At 43.0% G+C, this 18,036-nt stretch overlaps 1 protein-coding gene across 3 annotated transcripts in view; it reads right to left on the bottom strand.

The window, feature by feature from the left end:
- LOC147024189 (uncharacterized) overlaps nt 1–18,036 on the bottom strand; it is a 157,382-nt gene that overhangs the window by 111,790 nt on the left and 27,556 nt on the right. For 2 of the 3 annotated variants that reach the window (XM_085883862.1, XM_085883863.1), the window contains exons 6-10: nt 12,364–12,528; nt 11,693–11,800; nt 10,421–10,492; nt 8,586–8,878; nt 6,452–6,514 (exon numbers count right to left, since the gene is read on the bottom strand). In XM_085883862.1, coding sequence (XP_085739988.1) covers nt 6,452–6,514; nt 8,586–8,878; nt 10,421–10,492; nt 11,693–11,800; nt 12,364–12,522 — 695 coding nt within the window. In that variant the 5' untranslated portion in view covers nt 12,523–12,528. The remainder of the gene's footprint in view (nt 1–6,451; nt 6,515–8,585; nt 8,879–10,420; nt 10,493–11,692; nt 11,801–12,363; nt 12,529–18,036) is intronic. The other variant, XM_085883864.1, reaches the window with a different exon arrangement.

Below are 18,036 nucleotides of genomic sequence, written 5' to 3' on the forward strand. Positions count from 1 at the left end.
ATGTCCATACAGCCGCAGCTGACACTCAATGGACTGTACAAGTAACAAATTTCATTTGAGTTTCTCTCAGCAACCACTCATTGGACACAAAGTCTGATTAGCGACAGCCAAGGAATCTCTGAAGAGACCTGGTACCAAAGGAATCAAGTCTCCATCTCAGATCCGTGATAAGAGTCCAAGTCTCACATCCATAGAGCAAGAAGACTGGAAGCACCAGGAACCTGAAGACTTGGACTTACGTCCACCTGCACAAGTACCGACAGTGCCACACTCCATGATCCAGTGAATCCATGACTCCCCAGGCACGACCAAAACATCAATTGACTTCTGGCTCACAGCCAGCAGAGATATGAATATCACTGGCAAGGAAAGTGAATCTCTCCGTGACCTCAACAACCTCACCACAAACAGGTACAGACAAGATATCAGCATCAAAAATGTCACTGAAAGCCTGGATCTTAGTTTTGACCCAGGAGACCCATAATCCCAGTGGCTCGACTCCTCAATCAGCACCTCGAGGGCCCCAAAAGGATATCCAGAGTCTCCACAAAGATGACTGCATCATCTGCAAAATCAACGTCAGAGATCTTGACATTCCCAAACGATGCACAGCAGCTTGAACTCTCCAACATCTTCCCAATAATCCAGTCCATTCAAAACTCCAGTAACAATTGGAAATAAGTCAGAGATGGTATCACCACATCTCACAACACTCTCAGTACCAGAGTATAGTTCAGGTATCAGATTTATCAGTTTTGGTGGCACCCCACAAAAACCAAGAATCCTCCAGAGGTAATCCCGATTCACTGCAGTACAACGAGGGAAGGGCTTGGATGAACGCAATGTGCAAATTCCCCTGTAAGCAGGACGAGAATCACTTGACCACAGGTGATGCTCTACCCCATAACAGATTACTTGCGCATAGGCCTCGTTGTCCACCCTCAGTGCACGTACAATTTTACGCCTCAACTCCCTGAACAACTTAGCTCTGCAATGAAGCCTGGCCCTGCGACTCTGGTCAATGGTATCCAGTGTCCCTTGAGAGACCAAATTCTTCTTTGCCCTGTGGTGAGTTTCAAGACATCCACCGGCAACATCACGGATGGTGGTCTTGAAGGCACTCCACAACTCCTCAGGATTACCCAAAGCAACCAGACCCCCCAAATCTCCACTCAGCCTGTTCGCAAACTCCTCAGCTACCCTGTCATCCTTGAGCTTGCCAACATCCAGCCTCGGCTGGGATGGTACCTTTCTCTCAGATTTAAGCTGAAACTTCAGAGTTGCTACCACAAGCCTGTGGTCGATATTGAGGAACTGAGCACTGTATTAGACCCTGCAGTTCTGGAACATCCTCCAGCGACCATCAATGAGCACATAGTCAATCTCCATTGCCACACCACCAGTGTTGGTACACCAAGTCCATTGATGAGCCTGTGGGCACTGAAAACATGAACTAGCCACCCTCAGTCCATGACTTCTTGCAAAGTCAAGGAACTTAGTGTTATTCTGCTTCATAGTTCCAGACCCGTGGGGACCAACACATGTCTCATAACCATCCTTATCATTTCCAGTCGATGCATTGAAATCCCCCAAGACTCGAAGAGTATCTCGCCTGGGGCACTGATCAACCAGACTCGAGCATGGCATAGAATGCGTCCTTCACAGTGAGATCACTTGCCTCAGTTGGAGCAGATAGAGAGACCAGGAAATTGACACTCAAGGAGTGATGAATCCTTAGTCTCATAATACACGCATTGGCCAGTGTTACCTCAATTATCATTGGAGTGAGCTTTATGGACACAGGTACAACAACTCCTTGGGCATGGTAACCATCGGTGACCAGTCCAATAGTAGGTGTAACCACCCACCAATATCTCGCCACTATCCTGTCTCCGAACCTTAGAGAGTGCTGCACTACCGATGTTCAAACGCTTGATCTCAGATGATAACAGAGACAGGTGATCATCCTCACTTAGGGATCGGACATTCCAGGCACCCACCCGAAGGGACCGCCTCAGGTTAACCCAAGGAGACCGCCGTCTGGTGGATGACACCTCAGCACCGTCCCAACACACACCACCGCAATCTGACCCGGGAAGATTACCCCGTGGTTTTCCTTCTCTCATCGAAGAATGGGGGTCCTGAAGGCTTTGCCCCAATCTAGTCAACCGGTGAGCTGCCCTGTGGAGGGCAGCTGCACAGGAGGTACTCCAATGAAGTGGGTTTTCAGATTTTGCGTTTTTGTGTTTTGCGGTGTGAAGGGTTTTACCGTGGCCGGAGTGCAAATCCTTTCACCAAACTCCTAAAAAAAAGTAACCCAACTGTAGGAATACGCCCGCAGACACAGTTGGGCACTAGATATGGATGGCCATTGGCTCACAAGGAGCGCCTCCACCGTTTGACAGGTTTTGTTTTTAATCCTGCCGGGTGTCCATATCATACACCCTCCTCACCAAGAAACCTGGTGGGGGAGACGGTTTAGTCGCCGACAACCCGAACATGAAACAGGTGAGTACAGGTTTACATGGTACCTGCAGCAAGTTACAGATCTAAGGTGGCCTGGTCTGACATCTGCACATCTGCAAATACTTCAACATCCAAGTTCCAGAAAACTCATGGAAACATGAACCAAAAGCAATCACTGCAAACAAGGAAATAACCCTCAGGTAAGACGTGATGACCCCCCCCCTCCTCCCCCAAGCGTGAACATCGAAACAAAGCATTGTGCCTGGATATAGTACTTCGGTACAATAAAAGAAAGACAGTCTTGCTGAATGAGTTGTCAGTACCCAGCAATTTTGGTCGAAACAATGCAGAAATCAAGAAAATGACCAAATCCCACGCTCTCAAAAATGAAGTCAAAATATTCTGTAAGCTGAAAAATGCTGAAATTGTACCAGTGATAATTAATTGTAGCAATGGGAATGATCACAAGGAATTACAAGGAGATTGGATGCAGGTGGAGGCCATTCAGTCCATCATGGCTGTGCCCCATCAACACCATACCAATTTATCAACACAAGATGAAAGAAGAAAATGCAATTTTTTAAAGGTGTTTTTTGTGTTTTGTTTTGTTTTTTTTGTAGTTTTTGCCCTTTCCCCCATTCTTTTAAGGGGAGGGGGCATGAACTTGGGTAATAAACACACAACATCAACCACACGACAGCCTTCCATGAGACCCCCACCAACACTTCGTACATGCAGACAATTGCACATCAATGCACAAGCTATCAAAGGTATTAGAAGTCTCCACCATGATAAAGAAGAGCCTGACGGAGATCTTGAAAACCATCCATGGGAATACAGTAAACCCTCAAATACCGTGAGGGTTGGGTTCCTGTAAAATTCCACGATAGTTCAAACCATGAATGTGGAAACTAAGGGCCAGTGGGAAAAAGGGGTTCGGTTCCTGGGCTTCAAAGAAAATATAGCGCGAGGTGGGTGGCAGCCAGAAATAAACACATTACAATTGAAACTAGAAGGGCACTTGGTGGAGCACATACCTCCGCCACACAATGCCCGATCCAGTGGAACATATCGAGCCTGATAACTTTTGGAAATATCATGCCATGTCTCATTTTTAGCCCAATCTCTCAATGGTGAAGAATCTCTTCAAAAATTTAGGTTCCAAATCCGGATTTGGATCTTCACCAAAATTGTACCAATTAATTATAGTCACACACCTAACGTGTCCACCAACTTTTGTCTGAATCTGTCGACAACATTTTGAGATATCGTGCTATATATCGTCTTTGACCCTATCTCTCATTGGTGAAGAATCACTTAAAAATTCTCATAGCCGGATCCGGGTCTTCACCAAAATCTAATCAGTTGGTCCTTGTCACACACCCAACCTGTCCACCAAGTTTCATCCGAATCAATCTACAACTTTTTGAGATATCCTAAACACAGACAAACAGACAAACAAACAAACAGACAGACAAGCTGGTAAGCGACATGGGTGGTCGCTATATAATTGCATACTAGTCATACAGTTTTTGATGGATCGGGCTGAAAATTTTTGACAAAGAGGTTGATTATAGTGCGCATAAAAGCACGGAAGCCGATTTTTGATTTTCGAAAAAAAAAAATATATAAATATTTTTCGGATTTTTTCAAAAAATTCAAAGTCCCGTTGCTAGGCAACGGTGGTGTCCATAGCAACGGTGCTCAAAAGCATACAACTCGATCCTGGTATGGACCGACCAGTCAAATTTCATCAAAATCGGTTGACTCCTCTGGCCTCCAGAGCTGTCCATTACATACAGACAGACAGACGGAAAACCTGAGCATAACGGTAGTCTGGCGACCACCCAAAGGGAGTGAAAACATGATCTCCCACCTATGGCGGTGAAGGTAATAAACATGTAAGATATACACAATGCATGTTAACATTGAAATAAACATGCAAATAAAATGAATACAGTGTAAATCCTTACTATAATTCACCGACCAGTGTTTGTTTGTGTGTTGGTTTGTTTGTTTGTTTGCTGCACTACTCCTGCAGTGATGGGCCAACTACATCCAGAATTGCTACAGAGGATCAGCAGGACCCCAATTAATGTATTGTCATATTTTTATCTTTGCCAGTGGTCTTGGGAAGGTGGGGGCGGGGGTAGGGGGCATGCAAATTTTCTATGTAAATGTGTATCGCGCAGCACCGCATCCAGGTAGGGCATGGTATTACGAGTCTCCTCCATTTACAGTACTCCTGTGCCCACGTTTTCCATTGCTGTGAGAAATTTTGAATTATAAGCAGTAGGTATGTTTTTGCTTCATGCACGTCACCCAGGTAAAAAAAAAAAATTGCGTATACAGAGCTGTCAGTTGCCGATACACCGGCCAAATGAAGGTATGCATCACAAGAACGTGTTGCATGCTTGAAACAAGATCGCTCATTGGCCGGGTACTCTGCTAGTTAAACGAAAACACAAGACTTTTACCTTTTAATTTTTACAAAACAGCGAGATGTTCTTTTACAAAACAGTGAGGAGGGTGAAGATTAGAATATTCTGCACTCAAACCATACTGTGCCATAAATAGAAAACACAAGGCTTAGCTTGGGTTGATGAAGATGCTGTTAGAGTGGATAGTGTAGAGTGGGGAGTGGGAAGCGGGGAACGGAAGAGCAGCATTCGCTTTATGACGAAGTCGCCTGCAGTATTGCCCGATCGGAAAATGATAAGGAAAGACGACATTGAACCCCAGAGCCGATCATTCCTGCTTGGAGAGAAAGGTGCGTACGAGGTAGGCAGCCTTTTCTAGAATAATCCTGTGTCGTCGGTGTTAAAAACCTGCGCTGGCACAAATCCCTTCACCTCGATTAGTTCGATGAGCTGTGGTGCATACTTTTTCACAGCATCATGGTCGGTCGATGCTGCTTTCCGAACTAATTTTACATGATGGAGGTCGAATCTTAATTTTAATTTCTAAAATCAGCCTTTCCTGGTGTGGAACGTGTGGGTAGCCATGGTTGAACTGGAGCTTACGTATCGGTTATCACTTTTCAGGAAGAGCCTCTGTCGATCCAATTTGACTTGGATGCTGGAACGGCGTCGAACCATGACCATTACAACGCTAAATTGGTGATTATTCAGTAGAAACACTGGTGAGGAGACATGGTTTAAGAATGTTTGTTTGAGAATGAAGCATGAGAATGGGGGTTCTAGTTCGGGTGTCAGAAAACAAGTGCTTGATAATGGGTGTTTGAGTCTAGGTGTTGGAAAATAAGGGTTTGAGAACGGGGGGGTTGAGTCTGCTTATCAGAATATAAGGGATTGAGAATGGGTGTTTGAGAATGGCAGTTGAAGTACGGGTGTCAGAAAGTGAGAGTATGAGAATGAGGTTCGAATATGGAGTTGGAAAATGAAGGTTTGGGAATGAGGTTTGAATGAGAATGAAAGTTTGGAAATGAGGTATGAAGGAAAATGAAGGTTTTGGAATGAGGAATAGAACAATAGGGAAGGTTCTCCCTGCAATCTCCACACAGATGCTGCATTTTCACCTTAACCGAACTGATCTAACAACTCAATCTTTTCGCCCAATGTCATAACCTTTCTCTGCCTTTTGGCACAACTAACTTTGTCCATCGCTTTACGTTTGGGCTCATTAAAAGTGATGCATGAAAAACAACACAAGGCTTGAAAAGGGAGATAATCGTATACGCACAGGACGGACGCAAACAATGAGTCACCTCATCTCAAAAACCGCGATTGGTCGAAATTAAATCCCACGATAATGAAATTGGAATACAATTGGTTGCCTCTGATTGGTCAAAAGCCACGATATTAGAACCCACGACAATTTGAGGGTTTAATGTATTGCTACAAACAAACTACAGTTGAAAGCAGTCCGGGGTTCAGTGACGATCCTGAAAAGACCCCTAAGAACAAAATATTGAGAACAAAAAAAAAAAACTTCACAGCTTGGTCCATGAATTGTGATGTCTTACCGAAACAGAGGTGGAATAATTCGAGCCTGAGGAGGATTCTGTTGCACCTCCTGAAATCCACATCTGTAGATAACCAATGACACACACACACACACACACACACACACACACACACACACACACACACCCACACACACACACACACACACACACACACACACACACACACACACACACACACACACACACACACACACACACACACACACACACACACCAATAATTAATCACAATATTAAATTATTCATGCAACTTCAAATGGTTTGGTTGAAAACATTGGTTAAAAAGGCTTGATGGACACTTTCTTTCTGTATTTAAGTGACCAAAACAGTCAGGAAACAAAAGCATGCTTCATTGTGCTAGTACAGTATCTTAGGTGGTAATCCATTGCTTACATTTACATTATAACTGAGGCTATCCTTCACTGGTTGATACCAATTCTCTTTTATCTGTTCTCTCCAGCAGGTAACTGGGTGCTGTACCAAGGTGCTATAGCTGTTGCACATTGTCAAAGGTGTAAGTTAGTGTATTTTTTAGCACACAAAGTGTTTCGATATCCATTGCTTGTTCATCTAAGCTATGTACTGTTGGCATTTTTTTACAGATATTTCCCTTTTAAATGAAAAAAAATACTGAATATCATATCTGGGAATTTGCTACAAAGTTGTAAAAACAAAGCATGTCGTGAAATTGAAAGGAACATTTTGCCATGTTTGCTTTTCATGCTTTGCTCTTCATTTTGTATCAGGTTAAGAATTGTTATTTATGAGAATGAATTTGTGAAGTTATGACATTAACAAGAGTAGGGTGGCTTTGCCATGACAGGATAGGATATCTCAGAGCTAAGATATGTCAGGCTGGTGTGTTCTGTTGGTGATGAGTCACTGTAACAAGGACTATCGGTTCACATAAAAAAGCAGCAGGTATGGCTTGATGCTCCACAGGGCCAACCTGATCACTGGCTGACATTGTGACAGGTGCCACCTGGCTGGTGAAACGGTAATATGGCATGATTTTACAATTATTAGGTAGGTGAGCCTGCCAGGCCAACAACAAATCCTGGACAAAACCTGTTTTACGTGAGCAATGAGGCTAAGAGAACTTTTGGATGATGGGCTCTGTTCTCACAACAAGAAAATAAGGTTCACAATAATGACTGAATAAACGGATGTACCGAGATTAAAAAAAAAGCAAGTGCAAATACACCAATGGGGAAATCAATTTAATTAATTCCTGCTGCTGTGTTAATCACAAGAAAATTAGATTCACCAAAATCCCTGTTGAAACTAGCAACACTGGCCTTCAGCCATATATTTGACTGCAAAATTAAGTTTGACGAAAACTTGAGTGTTCCAGACTATATCTGAAGTTTGAACATCATTTGATCAACAACCACATTAAAAGAAAAATTCACAAAATAACTTTCGAATTTTGCTTGTCGTATCACTCTGCTGCATAGTCATAAGCAAAGAATGAAACAACTGAGATGACTTTCAAATTAATTCACAAAGCCCGTTCAGCTGTCAGATTCTTGTATTTTGAAAATATATCCACCAGCCTTTGAGCCTTCTCTCTTTGAGCCTTCTGTCTTTGAGATGCTTTGCACTGTTGGGATTTGAATTTTCATAACCTTTTTCTCTTTTCTCCATTTCTATTAATTCTTGTAAAAAAAATTTTTTTTTACCAATCACACAGTTGGGGAGAAACACAATGACTGGGAAAGGGATGCAGGATGATGATTGCATATACATTGTGGTGCTATTAAGTCACATGATTCTCCAGCAATGTAGCCATGTTTTTCTGCAGTTATGTTTTTTTGCAAGCAATCCAGTTGAGAACATCAAAACCGACCAGCCTAGCAAATAGTTGAAAACCAAATTGTGCTCTCCATTTTAATTGCAATATGCAAAGCATTTCTATGAGATCAAACCAGACAACTAACAACTTAAACAAAATAATAAAATAAATAAAATCAAGCAGAGAAAAAAAAAATGGGAAATGAATGCTGTCTGTTTAAATGTCATTTCAAGACAGAAAGGGTAAAGGAATAATGGAATGTATGAGAAGAATGTAAAATCTGAGATAGGGATGCAGGGTGAATGAGTAAAAGTGTCACCACAGACAGGTAGCCCACCTGCAGTAGCTTCCTTCCAGTGTCCAAAACGCTCTCAGCCAATCACCAGGCCCAATCTTCAGTGATTGTGGCACTTTGGTGAAACTCCCCCACAAATTTTTTTCTTTCTCATTAATACTATTTTTCTCAGCTTTGCAAAAGAGGGGTGAATCCCGGCGCTCTTTCATTCCAATTCTCTCCTGCCGTGCCGCACTGCGCCTCGCCACCACAGGGGTGCCGTCAGGCATGAACCACCCCACAGCGTTTTTCCGAGGCAGGGCAAGGCAACAGGAGGCCTTGCAAGCTGCAAGGCCCTGAAAGGACAGCCCTTTGTTAGCCTGTCCCTGCATCTTATGGTTCCGCATAATCAGATTTCTCCATTGCCATCAGATGTGGAGAGGAATAAAATTAAAAACAAATTCACATCCTTATTCCTTTTCCCTATTGGAAAAGATAAAAGTTATTTATTTATATAATCAACACATCTTCACCACATCCTATTTTTACTATATTATCTGCAAAGGCTGAGAGGAGGGGCAGAGGTTGAAAAGAAATAGTACATATTTTGGCCCCACATCCCCCTGCTAACATCTGAAGGCCAGACATAGCAGGAGGGCCACTAAGACCCAAATGCAGCCTTCAACTGCTCTGTCGCTTTCCTTTGGCTCACCACCGTGCATGTTCCTGATCTCTCTGGCTCCCTGCAGCACCCGAACCGCCATCAACAGTCTTCTGTCAAGGCTAGGGATGAAGGAGGGTTCACCTCGCCACCTTACTACAACACCTCCAGCCCCAAGTCACCTCTTTCTCTTCCAGCACACTCTGCGGCACGTCTCCACCCCCTACTGTCTCATTCCCCCAATATGTCTAGGCCGAACACACAGGAAGCAAAAGCAGAGCTGCCTGGGTGTGAGGTCTAAAACAGCTGCCTTTTGAAAAAGGCAGCTAAAAGGAAGATCTTAGCCAAAATTAATATAAAAAGAAAGAAAAAAGAAAAAAAGCCCACAAAACGTCTGTTTCAAGCTGACAGCCTCCCACCCTCCCCTCTCTTCCTACCAGTCCCAGAGCGCAGCATGCCGCCTGTTCCCCCCCATCTCCCTCACTCTCTCATCGCGATCCACATTTGCCTTGCTCCTGCTGGGACCGAAAAAGAAGCAGCCGCCTGCAGCCGTGCTTCCCCACTGCGACAAACGAAAGCGGCAGGGCGCCATCCCGCTCGGGCCGTGGCACATCATGGCGCCGCCCGCGTTGCTCAATGGCTGGCCAGATGAGGCCGCCACCACGACGCCTCCACTCGATCGGTGTCACTGTTGTGCTCCCTCTCTCTCTCTTTCTCTCTCTGTCCTTCTGCACATCGCCTTTCGTCTCCATTACACAGAGTCAACTCCAATAGCTGCTCTTCTCACAATCCAAGGCCGCCTGGGCACAGGAAACCCTGTTGAGATCGGCTGCCTGTCTTCTCCCCCTGGCTCCCACCCGCACACCACTCCCCACATCCTTCTCCTCCACATCTTCTCCCCCCCCTTCTGCTTTTCCACATCTCCCTTAGAGCCTCCCTCCCCCCACCGGAATGAAACACAATCAGGAGTTAAAATGGCGGTACGCGTGCCCAGCGTCAGGCACTCCCTGCTGTGCATGGCGTTTTACTGAGCTAGATCAAGTGTCGAGTTTGCGGGAGAGGAAGAATAAAGAAAGCAAAAGGAAAGGCGAAATAAATTTTAAAAAACATCATAGAATGGTCAAAGACAGCTCTTAAGAAAAGGGAAGAGTTTTGCCAACTTCCCATTTCTTGTGTATGGATAAAAAAAATAAGCAGCAATGTAAGTCTCTCCATCATGGCCTTGCATTTTGTTTACCTTGTATACCCATGCAGTCTCGGTACTCTCAGTTTCTCGCTCTTTTTCAATCCTGGTCGTCACATCTGCCATCTAATGGGAGAAAGCAAAAGGTCTAATTGGTTAAACACCCCATTTGTAAATTTATGGGGAAAAAAAAGGTTTTTAGTTTCAATGAAAAGAGTGAAGCCAGCTTTAATTTGTCATTTTTATGTATGAATGTAATAATAGAAATGAATAAATTTACATTTGTTTACAAACAATTACACTTGACATCACATGATTTGTTGACTCAGAAAACTTGCAGATAAAGAAATTCAAAACCCATGAACATAAATTGGAAAGTCAGCAAGAAAATACTGACTCTTGCAATTGAAAGCTACCTACCCATCACCAACTTTCCGAGTCATGCATGACAGATTGTTGTTCGCCATGCAATTGATCACTTTCCATTTCTTAGTAAATCTTTGCTTTCGTGATCGGGGTAGTATTGAAAAGACTTACACATCAGTTTTTGCTCAAATTGAACCACAGCATGATTTTACTTCAAATTAATCAACTTGGCAGAGAGGAATGAGTCCTAAATATGTTTGTCAACCCAAATGTCACTTTTTCTTGTTGGTTTTAAAGACAAGTTTAATTACGATTGAATGTTGGACCAAAAATCAAGGCTAATGAGCTCAATAATTATGCCAAAATAATGGACCATTCCCCCACTTAAGTCTAATAAGCTGCCATAGTAGCAGTTTTACTCACATCCCAACTACCAACAAGCCACTGTCGCCCTCACCAGTATATTATTATGATGACATGATGGAGTCTGGGCTGAGTGGAAGTAGAATAGGGCGATGATGACAATGAACACATTCAACTGAGAATTTGTAAAGACTTCATAATGCACAACCATGATTGTGGTGCCAATAATAAGCTTATAACATGAAAATATCAACATCAATAAGAAGGTTACACAGAACTGAAACAACACAACACTATCAAAAGCAAGACTTTCAAGTGAAATGCCTGAAATTAAATAGACGGTTAAAGTGAAGTGATCTGTGATGTGTACGCAAAAGGTAAGAGTTAAAAACAAACTTGTATGACCAAAGAAAATCAAATCAACAATCATTTCCATTACAGTAATTCGCACATATTACAAAAGAATGCACGCAAAAACACCAAATAAATTGAGGCCACCGAAGTATCTCCAGCAGACAAGTAACGGATTATCGCTTGAGAGCGTGGGATAGACTAAGGTGAAGTGCGTGTCCAGTAAGCAAGTATCCCGTTTCACACCTGCTGCTCACGCTGATCCCATAGTTGCTGCTGCCGCTGTATTTCCTCAAGAGTCTGCTTTTCCTGCAAAGATTTGAAGCAACCCATGTCTGATTCCACCTGAGCCATCTGGAGGGTGGAGCAAAGATGACAAGGAAGAAATAAAATTTTAGTAGACAATGTCCACACAATGATGGCAGTATGAAGTGCATTGTTTCATGATAAACACCAAAACTATTCTGAAAATTTTGCAAAATTATCATCACAATTTCTTTTATTTCCGTTACTTTTCGATTCCATGACATAAGCAATTTCTAAACTTACAAGTTTTCTGACCAGCTAAGATAAATAATTTCCAAAGAACTATTCAATACATGTCAAAAATTTCAAATGGGCTTGAGACAGGAAAATAAAAATTGAAACAATATTAAACATAATAATGTGAAAAAAGACTAAAATAATAAAAAGGCAAAAATAAACACTTTTAGAAAAGTGTAAAGAAAAGAAAAAAGATGGAAATAGGACTGCAACACATTGTAGACAGACATGCAGAGACAATCTTTTTTTTTTAGTTTCACACACATTACTGCATTTTTCTAGGCTTACAAGATTTTTTTTTTCCTTTTTCTCTCAGAACCATTATTATTATTCCTATATGAGGTAAAAGAAGAAGAGGATTAGGATAAGCTCACTGCTGCTTGGTCCAATAAAGAAATGGCCTCCAGCTGAGCTTTTGGCCACTTTATTATGGCACAGCAAGTGGCCGACCTATGGCAAATCCGTGGTCTCGTCTCAGCCCAGAGCTGGGCCTCAAAATCCAAAGCCGTGGACACTGGGAGCCATCCATTCATCACCAGCTGACAATGACATCAACAATGAATTGGAACTCCGGCTCTTGGATTCAGACAGTGTCACAGCAAAATCGTTTCTCTGACTGCATTAACACACGTTTAAAAGTTTAATGCCATAAGAAGGGAATTGAAGAAGTTATAAAACAAAAATTGGGTTGAAAGAAAAAAACCTTCATAAAATAAATCAAAATAACCAGTCTAGAAAGACCACAAACACACAACAACAACAAAACTGTATACATGGTAAAGAATCATGCATGAAACACCGAGTTTGTTAAAATCTCGATCGTGTCAAAAAATAATTATCTCAATTTTTTTTCAGGTACCGTGATGAAGAGTAAAGCAAAAATTCAAGTGCGTAAAGCAAAGTTGAACATGTATTGAAGAGAAGGATCAGAATAGGTGGAAAAAAAAAGAAAACAACAATATAATTACATTTCTTGCGGTATCATCTCAGTTTGCTCTGCTTCACGTAAGCTAGCATGTATAAAGAATGAATCCTGTGAACAAGCTTGCTCTGAGTTTACTTCAAAGACATATTGAACTGCTGAAGAAATGCCCTGTATTATTTTTTTGTCGACAAAAATATGGAGTTAGGATATAAGCTCATGGATGGGCAAGATAACAGAAGATAAAAAAAGAACATGATAAAAGTAGGCTGCGGTTGTGGGGAAACAACCTCGTATAAACACATATTTGGATGAATAAACAGGAAAAGAGGATGGGAGAATGACCAAAAAAAAAAGAGTAAGAGGGGGTGGACGTGGGGAGCATTACCATGAGTAGAAAACATCATTGGTAGGAAAACAAAATGACATGAGATGGTGGTGAGCTGCCATCATAAAACCCTAAAGTTAAGAGTGGGATTGTATTGACTTGGTGAAACAATTCAACAGTTGGGAGAAAATGAGGAAAAAAGAAGTGTCATTGAGTATTCAGTGTGGATTTTGGAAGGCTAATGAGGAGAGGGTTACTGGTAGAACAAGTGTATGGTGTAGGGGCTGTGGAGATTTGAAGAGAGGAGCAGGGGGAATATGACTGGATGAGAGGTGGCAGGAAGTCAAAATACCATTAATCGTGTCTCTGGTGAGAGAGTATTGGATTATATGACATCTAAAGGGAGGGTCAGATATGGGGTTCTGACATATAGGAATGATCAATACTCCACTGAGATATGGAGAAAAGACTTGTAGACCATGAGAAGTTCACATTTACCAAGGAAGACCTAGAGAGATGGATTGGTGACACTCCAATGTGTTGAAACATTCCTCAAGATTGAACTAAACAAGCATCTGCTCCTGTATCTCCATTCCTAGACCTATCCAGGATTGTGCCCAATCACCCAGGAGACTGCTTCGGCAGGACCAACGCCCTGTTCAGAGTATGGTCCCAATGGAGAAATGGATCTCCATTTCCTGATCCGAAAATACTCAGAAACGGTTCAACTACTTCAAACATTAACTTAATTCTACCTCGGAACACTCTACTTCATTCTGTATCATCAAAAAGATCTCTGGGTAAATTCAGTACAACAACTTGGTGATAAATATATATGATAGAGAGGTAGCCTTTCGAGTTCCTAGGCTTTCACCATCAGTCATGACATATTTTTCATGGACCACATATCTAAATCAGTACTGCATATCTAAAACCTTGCTTCTATTTCCTCAACACTATCCTGTCCTATTTCCTATTTCTATTTCCTCTCCTCATTTCAATAAATCAGAACAAACAAAACACTTTACATTCCATAAATGCTTCCCCTCACCTCACACTCTAAAACCTCCCCCCGCACCCCACACTCAAACCTTTCCCACACATGACACACTCAAACCGTGCCCGCAAATGGCACACAAACCTTCCCCTGCATCTCACACACTCAAACCTTCCCCTGCACTACACACACTCAAACCTTTCCCTATACCCCCCACACACAAGCTTTTCCCCATACCTCACAGACACAGACCTTCCCCAGACCCCAAACTCAAATCTTCCCCACACCACACACACTCAAACTTCCCCCCGCCACCCCCATAGCCTCATTTTTCCCCTGCAAAGCATCACCCCGCCATCCTGCACCATCCCGATGGCACATCCCCCATATTTATAACTGTGTGGACCTCAAACATCTGAGGTCTCTGCTCTAACCTGACAGATCTCTCGATCCAAGCCACTGCCAATGAACCAGACATCATCTGTTTTACAGAATCCTTTCTCCCACAGGACACCGCTGACTCCTTAGTATCCCTCCGCGGTTGCTGTCTCCTCTGATTTGAAAAGCATGAACCACACCCCAGTGGCAGAGTTGCTCTTTACACCAATAACCTAATTTCCCCTTGCCCTTGTAGTGAACATACACTTCCCAACCCCCAGGAGTATCTGTGGCTGCAATGTCCCCTCCGCTCTCATCTCTTGTTCATTTGTGTGTTGTACAATCCCCCTAACAGTGATGACTACATCGACATCTGCATATATATATATATATATATATATATATATATATATATATATATATATATATATATATATATATATCTCTCTCTCTCTCTCTCTCTCTCTCTCTCTCTCTCTCTCTCTCTCTCTCTCTCTCTCTCTCTCTCTCTCTCTCTCTCTCTCTCTCTCTCTCTCTCTCTCTCTCTCTCTCTCTCTGTATCTCTCTCTCTCTGTATCTCTCTCTCTCTGTATCTCTATCTCTCTGTATCTCTATCTCTCTGTATCTCTATCTCTCTGTATCTCTATCTCTCTGTATCTCTATCTCTCTGTATCTCTATCTCTCTGTATCTCTATCTCTCTGTATCTCTATCTCTCTGTATCTCTATCTCTCTCTCTGTCTCTCTCTGTCTCTCTCTCTCTCTCTCTCTCTCTCTCTCTCTCTCTCTCTCTCTCTCTCTCTCTCTCTCTCTCTCTCTCTCTCTCTCTCTCTCTCTCTCTCTCTCTGTATCTCTCTCTCTCTCTCTGTATCTCTCTCTCTCTCTCTGTATCTCTCTCTCTCTCTCTCTGACAACATGGACAGACTTTTAACCACTTATCCAATGGAGGCCTGATTGGATAGAGGATGGAAGCCTGATTCTAATTGTCACCATGCAACTTGGCTTGGTGTTGGTGCCTCTCTCACCAGCCATAGTATTTCAGCAAAGGACTTCTGTGACTTCATGAGACTGACTCAATCTGTAAACTTTCCAATCTGGATTTCTCCTAATGGCAAATCCTCTACACTGGACTTAGTCATGATTAACTTTCCCACAAATGTCTCCTGCTCTTCCTCTGCTCCAATTTGTTCATCTGATCATGTGCTTGTGAAAGTCAACATCTCTCTGGCTATTCTCAGAGAACTTCCTCAATGCTGGCGAGTCTGGTCTTTTGCTCAAGCAGAATGGCAGGGACTGCAAGCAGCCCTCTCTCTTCAGGAATGGTTTCCCAGATATACTGTCCCTGATGTTAACTCAGCCTGGGAATTATTTCACAGAAATCTGCTCTCTCTCATGCACAGGTGCATCCCATCTCGTCTTCAATTATCCTTCCCTTATTTCCACCCATGGTACAATGAATCCGATGGTGAGGCATTTGCTCTGAAACAACTTGCCTTCTTTTCCTGGAAGGCAAATTCGACCAAAGGCAATCCCAGTGCATTCCAAAAAGTCCACAACAAGTGTGTGTCCACTCTCAGGACAGCCAGAAAACAACATCTGTACAACCTCAATAATTAATTTTCAAACTTGTCTACCTCCTCTAAAACCTGGTGGCACCTTGTTAAGCCTGTTTCTAGAGTATGCTGTGCTTCCATCCCCTTCCATCTCTTGAAATGGCACCACAGCCAACTCCGCTCGTGAAAAGGCTGAACACCTCAATTTTGTGTTTGCTTCAAAATATTGTGTCTCCAACCATTCTCTCTCAGTACCCATCATTACCTGTCATACCAAGCTGCTCCTGGACTCTTGCCTTTTGCACCTGAGAAGGTGGAGAAGGTTCTTTAAATCCTCGACTCTGATGCTGCTACTGGAATGGATGGCATCAGCTCATGCGTAATAAAAACTTGCTCTGCTGCTCTTGCACTTCCTCTCTCTACCCTCGACACCTTGTCATTTGCACTTGGTTATCTTCATCTGATTAGAAATCCAACAACATCACTGCATTACATATAAAGGTGCAAAAAGTGATCTTTTCTCCAACAACCTCATCTCAGATCACTAATTTGATTTCAGACCAGGTCACTCCACTTTGGACATTGTGCTTTGACTCACCCAACAAAGGATGGAAGCCCTTAATGTCAAACATGAGATCAGGGCCATCTCTCTTGACATATCTCATGCTTTTGTTACAGTCTGGCATCCCGCCTTGTTCTTCAAACTGTCTGCCTGTGATATCCAAGTCCAACTCCACACATGGCTTACTGACTCCCTCTCCTCTCTGAGCCAACGTGTGGCACTCAACCAAATCCTTTCATCTCCTCTCCCTGTCGAGGCTGGCGTTCCCCAAGGAAGTGTTCTGGGCCCAGTCCTATTCTTAATCCTCATCAATGATCTCACTGGCTCTCTGGAAAATCCTTTATCAATTTACTGATGAATCCACCGTCTGCCATGACATCCCTCATCCTTCAGTCAGGCAGGCTGCCGCCTCTTCCCTCTCTTCAGATGTGAAGAAAATCATAAGCTGGTCAAACACTTGGAATAATTTCACATCCTGACAAATCTCACACACTCACTCACAAATCTCACACTCTCACTATCTCTCTCTGAAAGGACCATCTGGTAAAGCCTCCTATCTACTTTCTAAACAACCTTCTTGAGGAAGTTCAATCATTCATATTCCTGGGTCTCACTGTCAGCCATTATCTCTTTTGGGCAAACCACATTTCAACATTGGCTTCCAAAGCTCAGCACTGAGTGGGTATCCTCTGTCATAAAAAGTCGTTCCTTGGCACACTTGAACTTCTATCCACCTACAAGACCTTCATATGCAGTTTGATGGAGCAGTGCCCACCTCTATGGGGTGGATTTCCTGCCTTACATCTTGCTCAGCTTGATGCTGTGGAAACCAAGGCCTTCAAGATTATTGGGTTCACCCACAATGAAGCCGAGTCTATGAGCTTATCACTTTGCCATTGCAGACTGGTGTGTGGTCTCTGTCTTCAACTGGCTCCTTTCTGATCTTGCACCCTCTATTCTTTCCATGCTTTGCCCCCCCCTCCCCCCAGATTTCTGCAAGCCACACATGGTCCACCATCAACCACCTTCTGGTGAAACTCCCTAAATCCAGGATCACTGATCACCTCCACTCATTTGCTCCTCTTTTTTTCCCACCTGCGGAAGAAACCTCCACATTCTCTTCAATCTCATTCTTCCCTCCAGGTCTTCAAGACAACTGTTCACCACCATCTCAGATTGTCCCCAATCTAAAACCGAACCTTGTTAATCCCACCCAAGTCCCTCCTCCTTTCAATTTTCCAGTTTTGTCTCTTTGGAGTTTCATTCTGTATCCACCTTGTCCAGTCCATGCATCCTCTGTGTCCAACTT

The sequence above is a fragment of the Eptatretus burgeri genome, chromosome 6 (genome assembly GCF_056783735.1).
Source record: "Eptatretus burgeri isolate ZD-2024b chromosome 6, Ebu_testis_v1, whole genome shotgun sequence".
NCBI classification, from domain to species: domain Eukaryota; kingdom Metazoa; phylum Chordata; class Myxini; order Myxiniformes; family Myxinidae; genus Eptatretus; species Eptatretus burgeri.